The sequence below is a fragment of the Mustela nigripes genome, chromosome 1, assembly GCF_022355385.1.
Source record: "Mustela nigripes isolate SB6536 chromosome 1, MUSNIG.SB6536, whole genome shotgun sequence".
Classification (NCBI taxonomy): domain Eukaryota; kingdom Metazoa; phylum Chordata; class Mammalia; order Carnivora; family Mustelidae; genus Mustela; species Mustela nigripes.
The window spans coordinates 154,741,038-154,762,061 of record NC_081557.1 but is presented as its reverse complement, the minus strand read 5'-3'; the positions used below and the strand labels follow the sequence as shown (position 1 = coordinate 154,762,061).

The 21,024-nt window shown below is 33.0% G+C and overlaps 1 protein-coding gene across 2 annotated transcripts in view; it reads right to left on the bottom strand.

Annotated features, from left to right (window-relative positions):
• CCSER1 (coiled-coil serine rich protein 1) overlaps positions 1-21,024 on the bottom strand; it is a 1,346,695-nt gene that overhangs the window by 873,551 nt on the left and 452,120 nt on the right. For both annotated transcript variants that reach the window (XM_059394610.1, XM_059394604.1), the window contains exon 6: positions 12,405-12,612. In XM_059394610.1, coding sequence (XP_059250593.1) covers positions 12,405-12,612 — 208 coding nt within the window. The remainder of the gene's footprint in view (positions 1-12,404; positions 12,613-21,024) is intronic.

Genomic DNA, 21,024 nt, shown 5'->3' with positions numbered 1-21,024 from the left:
TCTTGGGGGGGTGGTGTGTGAGAAACATTCAGATAGTAAGCAGAGATGGGATTGAGACTGTATATTCTGGCTCCTAAAAGAAAGATCTTAACTACACAATGCCTCCTCATGAAACTTTAATCATGTCTTTCTTAAGTAGTATAAAATGACAGGTTCAGGACAAAACCCAAATCTCCTTATTTTTGTAAATAAAGTTTTATAGGACTTCAGCTATGCTCATTTGTTATGTTTTATAGCTGCTTTCTGACTACTTCTAACTTGGTTGTATTGCAATGTAGACTTTACGGCCAGGACTTTACAAGAAAAAAAGTTAGCTGATCCCTAATGAAAGCCATGGATAACAAAACATTTGTATATTTTTGAGGGAAGTGAATCAAATCTTCCTGAATTTTTCATTTTTTTAAAATTCCTCTTCTCAAAAAAAATTCCTCTTCTCTTATTTACAAAGATGTCTAATAAAAGACAAGACAAATAGATCTATTTGTTCTCAAGCCTATTTGTCATAAAGATAATTGAAGTCATTTTGATTTTATTAGTAGCTACTCCTCAAAAACACAACAAAGATTCATCTATTTAAAACTATATATGAAGTAGTAAACATCTGTATTTCTATTAGTAAATTTATACTAAGATAAAGGCAAGTTTTCTCAGGTTTTTATTTTCATTAAGGTTAAAATGAAATACATAAGGAATAACTGCCCTCCATCTAAATGAGTCACGAGATGCTAAAACACTTTTGATCATCTGTAAAACTTTAAGGTTGGTATTTCTTCCAAGCAATTGCATTATGTTATCTAAATGTGTAACACCATCTTTCATATACTCCGTGATTAAAAATAGGTATTTTCACAGTAATTAAATACGCCTTTGTTTCTGATTTTCAAACAAAAACAAAACACAATTTCAGTAAAAATGTGTCTCAGAGGAACACAATGGCAGGCTTTCCACAGTACCATTTGCTTAAGTGGCTCTCTGCTCCGCCCCCCGACCAAGAAGTGTTGAACACTCAGAGCATCCCCTGGAGATTCTGCAGGGTGTTATCTGCTGTGTATCTGCAATGTTGCAGCCTGAAATTCTTGATGCCAGATTTAGCCCATCAAATTACACAATAGTATGTGAGTTGTATTACAACTGAGACATTAATGCTGGATTCATGAAGAAAAAAGAAAGACATGCATAGCAAAACCATATTAGTGGTTATTTGATTAATTACTGAATATGATCATAACACAACCACAGTGCTCAGGTATAATGAGGCTGGCATTTGTTGTTAAAACTGTGGGTTCCAATTTTGGGGTTTTGTTTGTTTGTTTTTAAATAAGCAATAAAATAGTACACATGATTAACAGATAATATAACTACACATACCAGCAAAGAATTTCCTGGCTGGTGGGCTTTCTCACCTTGATCCCACTTCATTTTGAAGCTGACATTAAATAACTATCACAAGATACACTGATCACAAAGAGTAGCCAACATAATTTTGCAGTTTTTACAGGCAGAGATATACATAGCTAAATAGTGTTGTAGAGGATGGGACTGGTGGACAGGAAGCCATTCAGGGTATGAGTAATTTGGAAAGACTGATTTTTTTAATGCAACATTAAATACATATAAGAAAATATTATGAGTTTATAACGATTTCAAGAGAAACACATTAGGAAATATAGTGCTAATATAATAAATGATACCTACAAAGTCCTGTCATCCTCTCCTTACCTGTACGTGTTTACCCCTCTTTTACTCACTAACTCTACATAGGTAATCTATCTTGATTATGCTTAATATACCCATATTTCTTTTTGTGACTTTAGTATATATTAGTATATTAGTATGATATACACACACACATATACACACTCAAGTATAATACATATATATGTATTCTTTAATAATATTTCACTTTGCATATTTTTGAACTCCATATTCTGCATGAACTTATCTGTGATTTGATTTTTGTGCTCAAAATACTCTTTGTGCAACATAATAATATATGAACATTAACTATTTTATTACATCAATATATTATACCCAGAGGGAGAATGCAAGCATTCTGGAAAAAAATGGTATTAAGGAATGATTTTAAACATTCACTTACTTAGTAATTCCATTTTTAGAAAAGACCAGATTTTCACAAAGAGATTAGCATCTTGCCCAAAGTCACACAAGAGAACCAATATTAAAATATGAGAAGTCTTTTCCTGTACAGACTAGTATACTGTCATCACTATGCTACATTGCCTCTGCAGTGTATTAATCTTAAGAAATATTGAACAGCTTTTAAAAGAAAAACAATACCTCAATGGAGAGAGTATTCAGGTAAAATGTCTTTGTCTTGAATGGTTTATTGTTCACAAAAATGAACTGTTTATCATTCTTATTAGTCCAATAAAATTTACAATATCCCCAAAACTAAACATGTCTTACTTTTAAAAATACATATATATATAATTTAATAATATATATAATGATGGATCTATCTACATACTATCTATGTCTATATATGTATGTATGTATGTATGTATGTATCTATCTATCTATCTATCTATCTATATATATGTATATGGGGAAAGAGAGAGAGGTTTTCAGGGTGGGTAGAAGGAGAGACAGAGAATCTTAAACAGGCTCCATGACCAGCATGGAGCCCAACCAGGGATTCCATCTCACAACCCTGAGATCATGACCTGGGCTGAAATCAAGAGTTGGATGCACAATCGACTGAGCTACCCAGGTTCTCCATTTAAAAATAAATTTTGAAATTATCTCAGAACATGTATTATTCAAAGACCATGCCTTGTAAATAAATGAACCAATAACTTAATAATTGAGAACCAGGTAGAAATGGTTACTATTTCTATTCTAGGTTGTTGCTTTATAAACGAACACCTTGAATAGGTCATTTTACATATCAAAATTTTTAATGCTTATGTAATATACTCTTGGAATTAATGGATTTCCTGAATCAAATGACTTCATCTTTTCTTTTCTTGTCATACTTACTTCTCAGCACCATTCCTCAGGCTGGCATTCTCAAAGCCATGTTTTCTCTTGGCTTCTTGACATTATACTCTTAGTATTCTTTCCATCTTACTGGACACTCTTTTTCTTGATTTTTCTCATCATTAGATACTGGAGCATCCTGCTGTGGTTTCAGTTACAAGTTCTCTTTTCTATAGTTTTAAACAGAATCTAAGTAATTGTGAATATTCAATCTATGTATGTCTACCCGAATCTTTCTGGGTTTGTAAATGTTAACCTGAATTTCTACTTGACACATGTCCTTGCATGTCTAAATAAACACCTCAATCTTAACCTGGCCAAAACTGAACTCTTGTTTCCTTCCTTTCTCACACAGGTTACTCCTCTTCTACTAGGCCCAGTCTCAGGAAGTGGCAAAAACAGGCCCATTACTCAAATTAAAACTGTCAGTTATCCTTGCTTTTCTCTTTCCATCACCACCCAATTCCAATTCACAACAATTATTTTTGGCATTGCTTTCAGAACACATCACACATCTTTTCCCTTCTCATTGCTTCAATTGCTACCACCAGGGTCTGTTACCATCATTTCTTACTTGTAAAATCCTTTCTTATATATTGACTGAAAATAGGAAATTCAATTGACATGTAGTAGGTCTACTGCCAAAGAATATCAGTTCAAATGTGCCACCTCAACTGAAAGACCAGAAAACCAAAATGACAATAATACTTCTACCTTTAGTTTCAGCAAGTATAACCTTTATTAACACTGATTAATATTAAATTATTATTCAATAGTGCAACACTTTGTCCTACTAAGAACATTCACCAGTACATTTCCAAGTGTTTAAGAAATCTCTCATATTTGTCACCTAGTTTGACAGTCATTAATAATCACACAAGCAAAATAATTTTTGTTCATGGATACTTTCCCTATACTCTACCTGTGATGACCTATTATATATATTTTATTGTTTAATTGTCCAAATAACTCTATGGGATGGTTAGTAAGGTTACATGTGATGAAAGCGAGACTCAAAAATCTTAATCAACTTGTAGGCAGAAGTGAGAACCACCCCTAGATCTTCATGATTTCAGACACCGGTGATTTTTACCAATCTAATATACTTCCTCCAGTGGGATTTTGTTAATGAAATGGAGCTGGGAATTAGGAAATAATTTTTCTCTCCCTACTCTAATCTCTCCTAAAGGGCTATTGAAAGTTAAGGTTACTTAAATAACAGAAGAGCCATGAAATTATACTTTTCTCCTTCTTATCTATTTTGCATATCAGGTTTTATAGCCTCATAAAAAGCCAGGCCTCAAGAAAGGAGAACATTCTTATTCAGAAACCTATCCATTCTCAGTCAGATTTCTTCAAGGAGTATAGAATGGATCCTTTGCTTTGTATGAATATTGTGTCGTATTGTTTTTTTTAACTTGCATTACTCTAAAATGAGAAAATTAAGCTTTCATACAACTTGTAAGAATTGACACTAGTGCCCTAACTTCATTTGCATGATAAATAGTCATACTTCATTTACAGGTCTTGCAAAGGAAGGACAGAGATTGCACAAAATGGAACCAGTAACGATGGAGCTATCAGTTATGTGATGACATTCCACGTCTTGTCACATTAAGTGTGTAATTTGATGAACTCTGATAAAAATATAAGCCTATGCAACAACTAAACCAATCCAGATGTAAACAGTTTTTATTACTGTAGAAATTTATTAGTTCTGAAATACAGAAAGGCAGTGCTGAAGAATACCCAGTTCAGCCAGACTAACAGTATCCTGTTGAAGGTTTTAGAGTATGTCTCACAGATCCTCTCAACCAAATAATTAAAATGTTAAAAGCTTAAAGGGGTTGTTCATCAACTACTTCAAGTTAAAGAAGGGTTTATTTTGAAGATATTTGTAGATGTAGCTTTTGTCTAATGGAATGCCTAATGGAATGGATGAATCTCCAATAAGAGCCGCAAGAAATCTAAAAGTAATTTAAGAGAATTCTATTCATAGAAACACACTGCAATTGGACTTAAATGGACAGAAAGAGTGCAAAATGAAAAGAGGCCTCTGGAAATCTACATCTACAAGCACATGTAAGAGTAAGATAACTATTTAGAAGTAAACATGTGCTAACTTCATTTAAAAAGAAAAAGGGTGGGGGGAATAACTTGGAGGGAAGAACCAAGAGTACAAAAGACAAAACTAAAAGCTGTGAAGAACCATTTCCAGGCTGTAAGTCTGAAACAAGAAAATGCTAACCTATGCAATAGTTTTCAGGTCTTTAAGCGGAGAACTGAACTTGGGTTGCTATACTTAAGCCTTGTCTACAATTCTGCAAGCCTTACATGATGAGATTCTAATACCCTAACAGAATGATACTTTGGGTGGCCTTTGGAGGGATAAGTGTACTTTGCACTGTGAGGGATCCATCACGGGGGGCCAAAAGATATATTATGGTAGCTTTGCATAGCAAAGGCCACAACAGTTTTTCACCTCCTGGTACCCAGACCTTTGTATAGTGCCCTCCCACGCTAACAACAAGGCTATTCTTGATTTCCAATAAATTTCACAAAAGTGATGATATGTTACTTCAGAGACTAAGGTACAAAAGTCCTTGCTCAAAAAAAAAAAAAAAAAAAAAAAAAAAAAAGAGCACTCCTCATTTTGTGTCATTCCCTTTCTCTTGGATTGTACACTCCTGGGAAACCATTTGCCATGTTGCCTACACAGTGAGAAACAGTCTCTGGCCACCAGTAGTGAAGAACTGAACCCTATGAACAACAGGATACAAATGAGCTAGGAAGTGAATCCTCAAATACAGTCCAACTTCCATATGACTGAATCCATGGCTGATGTTTTGAGTGCAACCTCACAACAGGCCTTGAGCCAGAAGGGGTAGGTAAGCTGCCCTCAAAGTCCTGATCACAGAAACCACAACAAACCTTTGTTGTTTTCATGTATTAGTTAATTTTCTATGGACCAACACATAATTTTATTGGAACCTTTTATTTTGGTATCCCTGAACCAGGCTAATCTCATATTTCATTATTCCTTCTAGGTTTATTACTAACTTCTTAATAGATTTCCTAGGGATGTAAATACAAACAACCATGTCATCTACTGATAGAGGTAGTTTTACATTTTCTTTCTAATATTTAAGGTTTTTAATGCTTTTTCTTGCCTTATTTCTTGCTAGGACTTTAACACAATGCTAAATAAAAGTGGTGAGAGTGGACATCTTACCTCTCACCAAAGTGAAAAAGAGGTTTCACTTTGTACTATTTTTGTACCTCACTTTGTACAATTAAATATGATTGTTAACTAGGAATAAAAATTCCTTTCTATTACTAATGTACGTAGAATTTTATTTTGACCATAAATTGGTGTTCAATGTTTTCCAAATATGCTTTCTACATGTATCAATATAATCACATACTTTTTTTTCTTTTAGTTCATTAATACTGTGAACTAAACTGATTAGTTTTAGAATGTTAAACAAACCTTGTACTCCTGTAATAAAACCAACTAAGTCATTGTTTATTTATATGTTCCTCAATTTCATTTAATAATTTTTAAAATACTTGCACATTTATATTTATAAAGGGAATTTTTCTGTAATTTCCTTTTACTTATAAAGATTTTGCCAGATTTTTGTAATAGGTTTATGCTGGCCATATCTAACATGCTGGAGAAACATACTCTATTCCTGTATTTCCTCATATTTTTTTGGCATAATATCTTTCTTAAGATTTTCTTAAATATTTTATGGAATTCAGCACTGAAACTACTGGACTTAATTTTTTTTAAATAATAAAATCTATTTCTTTAATAGAAATTGAAATTTGCAGACTTTTACTTTCTTCTTATGTAACTTTGAAAAGCTAGATTTTTGTCAAGAAATTTGTGCTTTTCATCTACATTGTTATATTTATTGTCAAACTGTTGTTAATAGTATTCCCTTGTCTTCTTTCCATGTCTTTAGAATTAGTACTGATTATTCCTGCCTTGATTCATTGATGACATCAGAAATTTGTGTTTCTTACTTTTTTCTTTATTCTTCCTCAGCCTTTTTTTAAAAACTTCTCAAAATAATTGGGTTTATAAATTTCCTATTTCTATTACCTCTTTTCAATTTTATTAAGTTTGTTCTTCATGTTTCTTTCTATTTCTTCCTTTAGGTTTAATTTGCCCTTCTAGTTTCTTAAAGAAGAAACTTAGATTATCAATTATAGCACTTTCTTCCTTTAAGTATAACTTTTAAAACTATGAAATTCTTCTAAACATAGTTTCAACTATATACCACAAATGTGTTATATTATCAACATCATTATCATCTCACTTGAAACACTTTAAAACTCTCCTCAAAGTTTTCAAATTGACCCATTAGGTATATAGTAATTTGTTGTTTAATTTTCAATATTTGATGTTTCTCTAGTTAGTTAATCATTTCTGACTCCTATTTAATTTCATTCTTCAATCTACATTTCAAATTTATTGAGACTTTTTTATGACCTCGCATATACTCTGTCTTGGTTATGTTCCACACGGATTTGAAAAGATTGTATAATTCTATTATTAATTGCAATAATCTATAAATCTCAGTGGGGTTAAAGAACTTGATGATGTTTAAATCTTCTGAAAATTTTCTGATTTTCATGTGTAGCTGTTTTATCAATTCTGAGAGAACACGGTTAAAATTATCTATGATGTGAATTTGTCTATTTCTTCATTTAGTTTTGTCAGATTTTGTAACATATATTTATAAGCTACATAAATAGGCCATCCATGTGTATAATTATGTTTTCCTGATGAACTGACTCTTTCATCAGTATGAAACACAGGCCTTTGATTCTGGTAATACATCTTATATTTATACCTATTTGACAGTACAGCCATTCATTTTCTTGTGTTTGCAGTTTTACTGGCACATCTTTTTTCAATTTTTACTTTAAACACATTTTTTGAGCAAGCACAAATAAACATAAAGCAGACAGCAGAAACTTGTGATTTTGTTATTTTGAAAAAATAAATATAAAAAGAAGTCTAATTATTAGAGTGCTATCTACATTTACATGGCTAACTGCTTGCTTTTGGTAAATTTCCTTACTTTATGACTATTCACTGTTGCCTTCCTCCCATCTGTAATTGTCCATTGCTGGAGTTGGGATTCTATAGGCTTTTCATTTGCTCTCGATATGTGCGGATAGAAAAGATGTCTGTTATAGGGGTGCCTGGGTGGCTCGGTGAGTTAAAGCCTCTACCTTCAGCTCAGGTCATGATCCCAGGGTCCTGGGATTGAGTCCTGCATTGGGCTCTCTGCTCAGCAGGGAGCCTGCTTCCCTTCCTTTCCCTCTGCCTGTCTCTCTGCCTACTTGTGATCTCTGTCTTTCAAATAAATAAATATTATTAAAAAAAAAAAGAAAGAAAAAATGTCAGTTATAAAATCACTGAAATCATTTTAATGAAATATGTTTTTTAAAAAAAAAACTCTTAAATGCCCATTGAATAATGATGAATAGTGAAGTTCTCTATATAAATATGTGACTTATATTTAAAATTAGAAAAATAGAAAAATACCTTTGAAAATTTTCCATTATTATTTTTTGAGATAATAAAATTCAATAGTTTGAACTATTAGGTTGTTGTGACAAGAAAAAGGAAAATAGGTAAGAACTATACCAGCAATTACAAACCTTAATATTTATGGCTTTGTAAATTATATTGATTCTTAAATAAATGGTATTCTGACCTTCACTAATCTAGCTATATTATGAGAAGAGACTCATCTCACAACATTAACTATTATTTTTTTGTTATTTATCTAACTTTTTTCCTTTCTTTCTTCTTTTTTTTTTTTAATGCCTTATAATTCAGGAAATTTGCTAGGTACATTCCCAGTTCTTGTTTGTTAAATATAAACTAAAAAGGCATGGATAGTAGTGGGGGATTACAAACAACCTTAGATAAATGTTCTTATTAGCTGTTATCTTTCTAGAAACTGTACTACTCATTTTACCTCAAATCTCTTCCGAGTAGTCTTCTCAGCTAGTTACTACAGTATGAACAAACTTCATGAGAGAGTGACAAAAGAGAACAGAAAAAACTAAAAGGAAAGAGAACAGAAACTTTCTCTGTAGACATTAAACATTCTCTTCTTATACTATTAATAGAATTATGTGGAAAAAATAACAAAAAAGGAAGAAATAAAATGACATTGTTTTCCCCTTGCTACAGTGACTTTTATCACTAATGCTGAAGAATAAAGTGACAATAGAATTTCTAAGGGCCCAAAGTCGATCTTTTTTTTTTTTTTTCCAAATAAAAGAGTTAACGTTTTCAGAGCTGTTGGAAATATGCATGTGCATTTTAATAATAGCAAATGATCTTCAAAAAGGGAGAACAAAATTAAAAGTATGAGATTCCACTCAAATTATCCACATTTAACCCACCTCAAAATTAAAATTTAATACAACAGAACACCACTGGGAAAAATCTTAAGTAGGAGCATTTTTTAACATGATATATTAAACTCATTAATCCCTTTTCATTTTAAAAATCAAATAAATAATCAAATCCAAAAAACTGGGTCTTTTTTTTTTTAAGATTTTATTTATTTATTTGACAGAGAGAAATCACAAGTAGACGGAGAGGCAGGCAGAGAGAGAGGGAAGCAGGCTCCCTGCTGAGCAGAGAGCCCGATGTAGGACTCGATCCCAGGACCCTGAGATCATGACCTGAGCCGAAGGCAGCGGCTTAACCCACTGAGCCACCCAGGTGCCCCCAAAACTGGGTCTTTCTTAAAGTTAAAAAATAATCTGCGTATAAAAGTGGGACTGCCATACAACATAAAAAAAGTAACTGAGAAGTAAATTGCTGTTTGAAAATTCCTGGCTTAGAGAACATTTTTTAAAGTTTATTTATTTAAGTAATGTCTACATTTAACATGGAGCTCAAATCCCAACACTGAGATCAAGAGTTGCATACTCCACTTACTAAGCCAGCCAGGCGCCCCAAGAATATTTAAATAAACAACTTTCTTTAAAGGTATCTATTATAAAGACTAGAAGAGTTGTCTATGCTAATCATATCATAATATTGCTTTTCTTGTTGACAATAAAGAATAAGACCCCCCACACACACTCTCTGGATGGGCTTAGCAAACAATAATAATTACTCCTTATACATCAGCTTTAAAAATCAATTCTCTTCAGTTTCTTCAAATATTCTTTAATGAATAAAAACAGATGGAAGTATAAAAACAATCTCAATATATTCAGGACACTGACTCCATAGTGAATATCACTGAATATTTTAAAAATATTAAATATTTAAATATTAAATATTTTTTAAATTACCCTAAGAAAGCCTTTGACACTTCCTGTCTGTTCTTCCTACTTCCCTTTTCCTTGTTGATTTTTTAATTAAAACTCAGACCAAGGGAACGGCTCAAGCTGAACAGTTGAACACTACAGACATTGAGATTAGTATCTTTCAATATAACAGTTGTTATTAAGCTTGCTTTGTTCAGAGATTTGGTCTGCATGTTAAGCCAAAAGTCAGGGAGAATTGACAAGTGCAGCAGAACACTTACATTTCAGTATAGAAACCAGTCATAAATATAGTGCAGTCTTAAATATATAACAGGCTTACCAAAAATTAAAGCCCTAATTTGTAGTTTTTGTCAATTCCTATGGCATAAAACTCCTGTGTGGCTGATTTTAAGCTACCAAAATGACATATATGTATCTAAAATTGGAAAATTTACACAGCAGCCGTTCTATGATATTTCTATATATAGATCCAATAGATGTAAATAGTTAATAGCAGAATATAGTAAAAAAATAGGAAACAATGGGTTTTGAGTATTGATTACCCTTCTAAAATATAATGTGTTTCATTATAAGTGTATATAATTTAGTTTTTATGTCGACATCACAGATATATTCAGAATATTTCATCCCAAAGCAACAGAATACACATTCTTCTTTATGTCGAACTATATAAAGACTATGTTAGTTTTATAACTGACAGTTCATAAAATTCCTGAAATTCTAAGAGTGATCAAATATAAAAGCACTACTCCTGGATACCACTATTTAGATTCTAGACCCAAAACCACCACAGCAATATAACTGGTATAGAATGCAGATATCTCTTCCAGTTTTTACATTAACAGCTGATAAGAACACATGACTGAATGCTCCCAATAGTCTATGGTATGTATTCTCTTAAATTCCCTTCTCTCTTCCTAATTCCATTCTGGCCTCTAGTGGTAGCTGCTAGCATTATTATTATTATTATCATCACTGAAGTATTAGAAAAACAAATTATTAGAGATCATCTTTCTAAGGGAACCATAATACTACTCATTCTAAATATTTATATTTTTCTTTTCTCACATTATTTATTATCATTTCCTATCAATTACTACGAATCAATTGAACAATAGTGGGATACAGTAAAAAGTCACTAACTTTGGAGTCAGAAAACCCAGGCTGTTGTCTTGAATTCATACAACTAGTAGAGGGAAGTCATTTAAAATTTCTGACCTCTCATTTTATATGTCTGAAATAACATTAATATGTACACTGCTTATAGAAATCTCCAAAGAATACAGTTGTAAATATAAAAATAAACCCACAGCATACTTAAATCCTGAAGAATGGCTGATTACTTGGCATAAAGAGGAAATAATCCACTATGCATTCTCCTAACTAACTCATTATCTGAGCACAGACTGCAGGAGGGCAACTGTATTCAGTAGGCAAATCAGTCACTCACTCAGATTAAATCTCACTAGACTGAGTGCTAACTGGGACAAAAATGATTAACACTACTTTTATGGTATCATATAAATAAAGGATCAATATCATTAAAATGAAATTCATTTAGGGGACCTGGGTGGCTCAGTCAGCTGAGAATCGGAATCTTGATTTTTGGTTCAGGTCATAATCTCAGGGTCATGGGACTGGGCCTGGCGCTGGGTGTGTTGACTGCTTAGGATGCTCTCACTGCCTATTCCTGTGCCCCTCCTCCAACTCACTCTCTTTTAAAAAAAAAAAAAAAAAAGGAAGTCCATTTAATAGGTCTTTCAATAGCTTTGTAACAACATCTAAACAAACATAGGTTAAAATCTGATGCCCATTTCTCTTTAACCAACTTTGCCCAGATTTGGTGTCAATTTATTCTTTTTCAATTCCTTCACAGAATCTTAGAATTTTAGAGCTGAAGAGTACCTTATAAACTGGAGCTCCACATCTTTCATTTGACAAATGAGAAAATCTAAGATGCAAGAGGATACCTGGCCCCTGCCCAGTGCCATGCAGTTAATTATTAACAGAGGAGGGACTAACCAGTCTGCGGACTCCACTGTCTACCAGCACTGAAAGACATTAATCTTAGAGTAAACCATTACCTCTTGAAGGACTCTCTTCATCTTCAATAATAACGTCTTGACGGCTGTGCAGTCCTGTAACATCAGTCTGAAGGGCAAAGAATCCAGGCCTCCATTTTCTTCCACACCTTGCAGGGGCCAGTCTGCAGATGGACTGCTGGGCATTCGGCTGATATGGGAGCACCTGACTTCCTGATCAATGTCTTTTGTTAATTTCAGGGAAAGATTCCTAACAAGAAAAAAAAAATCACAATGTAGCATATTTAGAGAAGTATTTTCCAAACTGTTGATCAATGTCAGGAGTGAGCTAGAAAAAATTCCTTGTGACTGGCATTTCCTCTTACTAGTCTTAAAATTCTGAGACCCTTTTGTCAAATTATGAAATAAGTCAATTGTATTTTTTTAGTAGTAAGATTCAATGATAATCACTACTTTAGAATGTGATTTTCTTCCCTTTTGAGGATTTCCTTTATACATGATAACAGTATGTTTATACTTTCTTAAATTAATTCTTTTTAAAATGCTGAAAGTCAACAGAAATCACCAAAAGAGAAATTTCATATCTTTTCTAAAGAAGTTTAAAAAATAATTGGAAATATAAGATTAAGAAACCAAAAATTAAGATAAAATAATTTTGTTAATTATGTTAAATTACTAAAGCAATCAATAGCCATTTTTGGAATTAAGAAAGACTTGTATTCATAAGATTTTCTGTGAAAATAGTAAAATAAGTGGAAGATGCATAACTTTATATGTAATTAGTCTGTTTATCAAACAGTCATTAAATTTTTAGCAGAGTAATGTGTGGAAAAAATACCCATATATTTACCCTATTCTAGTTGATAATCAACAATTATTTGAAAATAATTGCATTTTGGAAATCCTCTAACATGGCTTATATTGATATTATATGTAAAAGTAAAGATACTAAAATCAAAAATTTTCTAAATGTGCAGATCAGGAATCTAAAAATAGTGCAAAAGAGGAGCTTATGGAAATAGTCTTTTTCATTGAGTTTTTCTGAATTTGTTTCCATTTCTTAAAGCCAAGGGGCCTATACAATGAAGACAATTAAATGATAGCATAGCTCAGGCTATTTATGGAAAAAATGGTTTAGGACTTGTGCTCAATTTGAATAGCTTTAATGTATAATATTTACTGAATTATATGCCAAGGTCACTTAGCAATTTAAATTGAAAAAAAAAAAATAGAATAGCCTTCTAGCTTGCCACCAAGACTAGGAAAAGATACAAGTAAGAAATATACCCTCAGTTATTTTTATTAAATTCTGATTATTCATAATAGTAGATTAACTTTTTAAAGATTTTATTTATTTATTTGAGAGAAAGAGAGAGAGCGAATGTGTGAATGGTGGGGCATGGGTGGAGGGGCAGAGAATCCCTTGCAGACTCTGTGCAGAGCCTGAGTCTGAACTAGATATCCGGACCATGAAATCATGGCATGACCAAAATTGCAAGTCTGATACTTAACCAACTGAGTCACCCAGATGCCCCCACCACAGTACAATTAATTTTTAAAGTATCAGATAATTAGTAAGTAAAACACACTTCTGGATTACACTAAATTGTTCACTTGATCTTCACAGATACATTCATTGATCACAACTGTTGTTTGAAATGGTAAGATAGTAATTACTGTCTTCATTTTGTATTTATAATAAAATACTAAATAGTAATAGGGATGCTTGGGTGGCACAGTCGATTAAGCCACCGACTCTTGGTTTTGGGTCAGGTCACGATTTTAGGGCAGGAGACTGAGCCCTGCATTGGGCTCCATGCTCAGCTTGAAGTCCACTTCTTCTCTTCCTCTCCCTCCACACTCACTCATGCTCGCCCTCTCTCTAAAATGAATGAATCAATATTTAAAAAAACAGTAACAGCTACAAATTTTTGAGGGCTTACTTATAGGCCAAATACTGTGTTAATCATTCCATGCATATAATTCATTGAAACTCTGCAAGTCCAAGAGGTAGATGTAATAAATATCTTAATCTTACATGAGGAAACTGAGGCCCAGATAAGTAACTTATCTCAGAGTTAAAAAGCTAGTAAGAAGTAGACTTGGGATGGATCAATCTAGACACTCTTGCAAGGCTTTTGTTTTCCTACTAAACACATAATGAGCCTATATATAATAACGCTTAATTCATCTCAGGTGGTCTTATAAGGACTTTTGCATGTTAAACTAGTTAATACAACTCTTTTAGGTAGTATTATCCCCATTTCATAGTTGAGGAAGTTTAACATGGAGAGGTTAAGTAACATGCAGATGGTCATATAGCAAAGATGGGACAGAGTTGAGATTTGAACACAGACAAGGCAAGCTCAAAGCAACGACATGAGTCTGTATGTCATGTGAAAAAAAAGCAAATAAGCCAGAAACTAAAAACAAAAAGCCAAAAAGATAAAAACAAATGAAACACCTTTCAATTACACAAAGAATCATTTATATTTTCACTTTTACAATGTATTTTATGTAATATGACATTCATCATAATCATGCACAACTTGTGAACTATGCAATCATTCAAAAGGGTTTCCATTATATTTAGTGTCTTCTGTCCTATTTTCTCCAAGACTGATTAAGAATAAAATGGAATATAAAAATTAGATTTCACAGTATATGTAATAGTTTAAGATAGAACTTTCAAAGATTTATCAGGTTTTAGTTGTGAACTACCCTGGTGTCTGGCTCATAAAAGGTTGACTTGGTAAATTATACAACCGAAATTGAAAAAATGAATATAATAATGAGTGAATGAATAAAACATTTTAATAGTCAATGTACTATACCTCTCATTTGTATACATAAATTTTTATGCAAGGTAAATTGCTATGCATTGCAGGTCTGCTACCCACAGTTCAAAATTTCCTAGCACTCTTACAATAAAGTAATTAAGCTAACGTTTTCCTAATTCCTTTTAGTTAGATTGCTACTTCTTTGGACCTGTTTGTCCAATCGCAAATCTAAACATCACTGAAGACTGACAAACGTTTCAGAAACCATAAAGGTGTAAAGTTCTATGACCAATTTCAGGAGTTTACTGAAGTTCTGTGGATTATAGCTTAACATTTACAAATATAAGAAGCCCTGTCATTTTCAGATAGTTAAGAATGGACTATATACAGAAATGCTTGAAATATAAATCAACCATTTGTTTTATAATTCAAAAAACTGAATGTACTTCTTAATTCCAACAAGGGAGAATGATGACATGTTTTTCACAATTACAGAAAATATCCATATTGTATCCAGCAGAGAAATGGTGGCTGAAGCTGCCAAGCTTAAGAGGAAACATTCACTAACCTCAAGAAGCTCACCACAGCTATTAACTTTTAATGAGTGATACCAAAAAATATATTAGTTACAGTTGAACCCTGCACACCATAGATTCGAACTCTGTGGATCCACTTATGTGTGGACGGTTTTCAATAATTACAGTACAATATATAAATGTTTTATCTCCTGTGATTTTCTTCATAACATTTTCTGTTCCCCAGCTTACTTTATTGTAAGACTACATTATGTAATATACATAACATACAAAGTATATATTAATTGACTGTTACTGGTAATGTTTCCATTCAATCTTAGGCAATTGGTAGTTAATTTTGAGGGGGAATCAAAAATTATACACAGATTTTTTTTTTTTTTTTTTTAATATACAGATTCTTGACTGTGCAGGGCATCAGTGTCTGCAACTCCTGGGTTGTGTAAGGGTCAACTGTAACATTCTTTTGCACATGAAAAACAAATATTTTTACCTCAAAACATTTTATTTGTATGTGAAAAATAGCTGCAAGACCACTGTAATCAAAATCATTCTTAATTAGGTTGAGGTACTTAGTGAAGTGGGCCATTAAAAAGGACTACTACTGGGCGCCTGGGTGGCTCAGTGGGTTAAGCCGCTGCCTTCGGCTCAGGTCATGATCTCAGGGTCCTGGGATCCAGTCCCACATCGGGCTCTCTGCTCAGCAGGGAGCCTGCTTCCTCCTCTCTCTCTCTGCCTGCCTCTCTGCCTACTTGTGATCTCTCTCTGTCAAATAAATAAATAAAATCTTTAAAAAAATTAAAAAAAAAAAAAAGGACTACTACTCAGATGCGTAGGTTAGCACAGCCATCCTGTTGTATATATGTGACCATTATATTTCTGACTGGTAAGTCCCTGAAGCTTACAACTTTTAAATATTTTAAATATCAATCTTTTTAACAATAGACTTTCATTGGGTCAAAAATACCCAAGTGTCTCTGGGTAAATTCAACTTAAAAAAAAAAAAAAATCCCTTAATTTGCCAAAAAAAAAAAAAGAGAGAGAGAGAAAAAGCTCTACTTTGAAGCCACAGTTTCCCCTCTCACAGGCCACTCATAAGGCCATGAGGAGAAAGCTAGGTTCAGGTACTCCCCTGTTCCCGCATTAGTAGGGATCACTAGACAATATAATCTATGCACTTTGGGACATATTCTCTGTCTGTCAATGCTCTGAATTATTATAGTTTCAGAAAAGTGAACAAATGGGCATTGTATCAAAAAAGTTAGACAGTCCCTTAACTTGGCCAAAAAAACCCAGCAGAGGTTGGGGGTGGAAACTGAGGCCTGATAAAGCAGTTCATTAATCACTGCAACTAGTATAAACAAACAACAACAACATAGTAATATCCACCAAACACATTTATTTACAGTTCACCCTCTCTGTGTCAACTTCATGAATCTTCAGTAGAACTCAGTAATTTTTACACATGCCTTGTTGTTCATGAATGTTGTTTATCTTTATGAATTAAAATTTAACACTTAGCTTTTCTACAGCAAAGGAAGCCATCAACAAAATTAAAGGCAACCTACTGAACAGGAGACTGGATTGCAAATGATACATCCAATAAGATATATCCTATCTAATAAGGAATTAATATCCAAAATACATAATGAACTTATAAAATTCAACCCCCCCAAAAAATTCAATTAAAAAATGGGCAAAGGGCCTAAATAAACATTTTTCTCAAAAATACATACAGATGACAGACACATGAAAAAATACCCAAAATCACACATCATCAGGGAAATGCAAATCAAAAGATGTTACCTTACACCTATCATAATGGCTAAAAGCAAAAAGACAAAAAAATAACAAGTGTTGGCAAGATGTAGAGATAAAGGAGTGCTTATATACTACTGTAAAGAATGTAAATTAGTGTAGCCACTGTAGATAATAGTATGGTGGTTCTTCAAAATATCAGAAAAAGAAATAGCACAGACGCAGTAATTCCACTACTGGGTATTTACCCAAATAAAACAAAAACACTAATTCAAAAAGACATTTGTACTGTTATGTTTATTACAGCACCACTTACAATAGCCAAGACATGGAAGCAATCTAAGTGTCTATCAATAGATAAATGGATAAAGAAGATGTAGCATTTGTATATAATGGAATATTACCCAGGAATAAAAGAGAATGAAATCTTGTTATTTGTGACAAAATGGATGGACCTCGAGGTTATTATGCTAAGTGAAAGAAGTCAGAAGGAGCAAGATAAATATCATGTGATTTCACTTACATGTGGAATTAAAAAAAAATCAAACAGAAAACTAAAAAACATAAATAGAAGAAATAAATACTTAAATATAGAGAACTGGTAGCTGCCAGAATAGGGGGATGATGGAGGAATGGGCAAAATGGGTGAAGGGGAATGGAAGGTACAGTCATGGAATGAATAATGAGTGATGGGGATGAAATATACTGCATTAGGGATATGGTCAGTGGTACTGTGATAGCACTGTAGGGTGACAGAAGGGGAGCACAGCATAATGCATAGAGTTGTCAAATCACTGTTGTACACCTGAAACTACTGTAATATCGTGTGCCAACTATATTTCAATAATTAATTAGTGAATTAATTAATTTTAAAAAATTCACCTCAATAAGAAAGGACTAGACTCTGTGTTCCAGACAAAATAAATAAAAAAAGAGAGGAAAAGAGAGAGAGAGAAATCAAATCATTTTGTCAGCACAGGAATGAAAATTAAGCTAGTCAGATAAAGAGAACATGGAATCAATCTGATTTCTTACAACTGCACCAAATCTATAGTCATCTCAAAATAAAAAGTTTATTTAAAAAATTACCAACATTTAGATAAAGTTGAAACTTATAGGCCTTTCTCAGTCTTGTAAATACCACAAAAATGAAGGTTTTGAGTAAGATTAACGGCACAGGTCATAAATGTTCCATTAAATGTATTCTTGAAAGTTTCAACTGTAGAAACTTGAGTTTGAACTGGCACTTTAAACATCTAACTAAAACTACTATAGAAATTCACTTTGTACTTTTGTCACTGGAATTCTTTGTGTGAAAGGAATTTTCTATCAAGCTAGTTCAAAAGTTCTGTTGCAATTCTATTTTCACTATGATAGACAAGTTTAATAAGAAAATATTTATCTTGACATAAACTTAAGTGTGATTAAAGGAGTTTTCTTCACTAGGGAGAGAAAATAAAAGATTATTTTCATGATTTTTTTTTCTCATTTAGTTATAAGGAGCACTAGCAGTTTGATAGTGAGAAATTTTACTTCCACCCACATCATTTGGAAACTTCCCAATATAATGTCCAAATGACTAACAAAATACAAGATCAGGGGCGCCTGGGTGGCTCAGTGGATTAAGCCGCTGCCTTCGGCTCAGGTCATGATCTCAGTGTCCTGGGATCGAGCCCCACATCGGGCTCTTTGCTCAGCGGGAGCCTGTTTCTCTCTCTCTCTCTCTCTGCTTGACTCTCCGCCTACTTGTGATCTTTCTCTCTGTCAAATAAATAAATAAAATCTTAAAAAAAAATACAAGATCATGTCATTTGCAAAGAATTGATGCTCTTAGCTGTCATAGGAGCTATTCCTTATTTAGTGCACTGACACCCTTCATTATAGCAAATGTCTATGGTCATAAGGGATCTCAATGATTTACACTCTATAATGTGGCTATGATTTCCGTAGCCGATTTCCAAGGAATGGAAAATAAAAGTGGTCTCTATTTGCTCACCATAATAAATAAGCATATGTATACATCTGCCTTCGAAATCTTCATTAAGTAGATCTACAGAAAATAATACTTTATAAAAACATAACTTTGGAAACTGATTTTTTTTTTTTTAAAAATTGAAAATGCATTTAATACCCCTAAACTATCAAATATCATAGCTTACCTTAAGCTTATTTAAACATACTCAGAACACTTACATTTCGCATTTAAAAAATGGCTGGGTTATTAATGGGGAAATAAATTTCAGCTTGAATAATTCTAAGACAGGCACAAAGATACAAATCTACATTAACAGATTGGATTTCCAGAACTAAAAACTGTTTGAGAAACTAACTACAAAAAGGCTATTGCTGATAAATAAGCCATTCTTCTCAAATTTCCTTTCAAAATATATTGTTGATCTGAAAGTGTCATTTTCAGGGGGAAAAAAACCTTGTATGTCAAATTGTCTTATGTTTGGATATTTAGCTGTATTACTGGAAGTGATAGAACCAGCATCCATCCCTCCACAGTAGTAATAGTAGAGTGGTTATAATAACTTTTTAACACTTAACATTCAGATGTAAATTTACATTTGAGAAGGACTTCACTACTACCTCAAGTGATGGGTAGAAAAAAAGCAAGATATAGAGAAAGGCAAGCTAAAATACACATATCTTAACATAACCAGCAAGGTCGTCCATAATGTAGCAACTGTCTGCCTCACCATACCCTATTTTATAACAACTTGTCTCCTTGTTTTTCAAGCTTCAATTACACTTGAAATAATGTAATTTCAAGCCCAATTACACATTTGGGCTCTGAAATGTGCCAGACTTCATCCTGCCTCAGAAACTTTGTATCTGTTTTTCTATCTGCATGAAAAAGTGTTACTTATCCTTTTACCTTGAGATCTCTCCTTAACATATAACAGTTCTTAAGGAAACCACCTTGGCATCTCTCCCAATGTACACAAGTTCCTCATCTCTATGCTAAGCCTTCTTTTGTAGCACTTAATCACAATGCAGTTAAAACATTAACTTGAAGAGACCTAGGAGAACACAGTGGATTGAGCTGAACTACACTCCACCTCTGTGTCAAATACGAAGAGATACTGTATCAATTATGAGCGCATTTATTTTTAAACATATTACAGTGCAGGAGGGAAAGACAGAAAATTTTCCAGATGCCAAAAGGGCAAAATTAAAACAGCAATAGTTATATGAGTTACCACTGTAGTGGTTTTAGAAGGTTGAACTTGGATGCCGTCTGCAAAAACAGAAGCTGCAGTTTTGATGCTGGTGCAGATTTAGGGGAATATCTGCCAGTAACAAAGAAGTCTTACAGTACTGGGAGACAAGAGAATTCTAAACTTAAAAAAAAAAAAAAAAGAAGAAGAAGAAGAAGAAGTGCAAATATCAATCTGATCTATTTTAAAAATAACTCCCAGCTAGAATACTCTTCTTTCTTTAAAGGAAGATCATAAAATACAAATCCTCAGAAATAAGTAATCCATGATGTCTGGCAAATATTCAAATGAATAGACATGCAATGAAGAAAAACGGGAGACAAAAACAATTCACAGACATTATGAGATGACCCTTGTGTTGCTATTA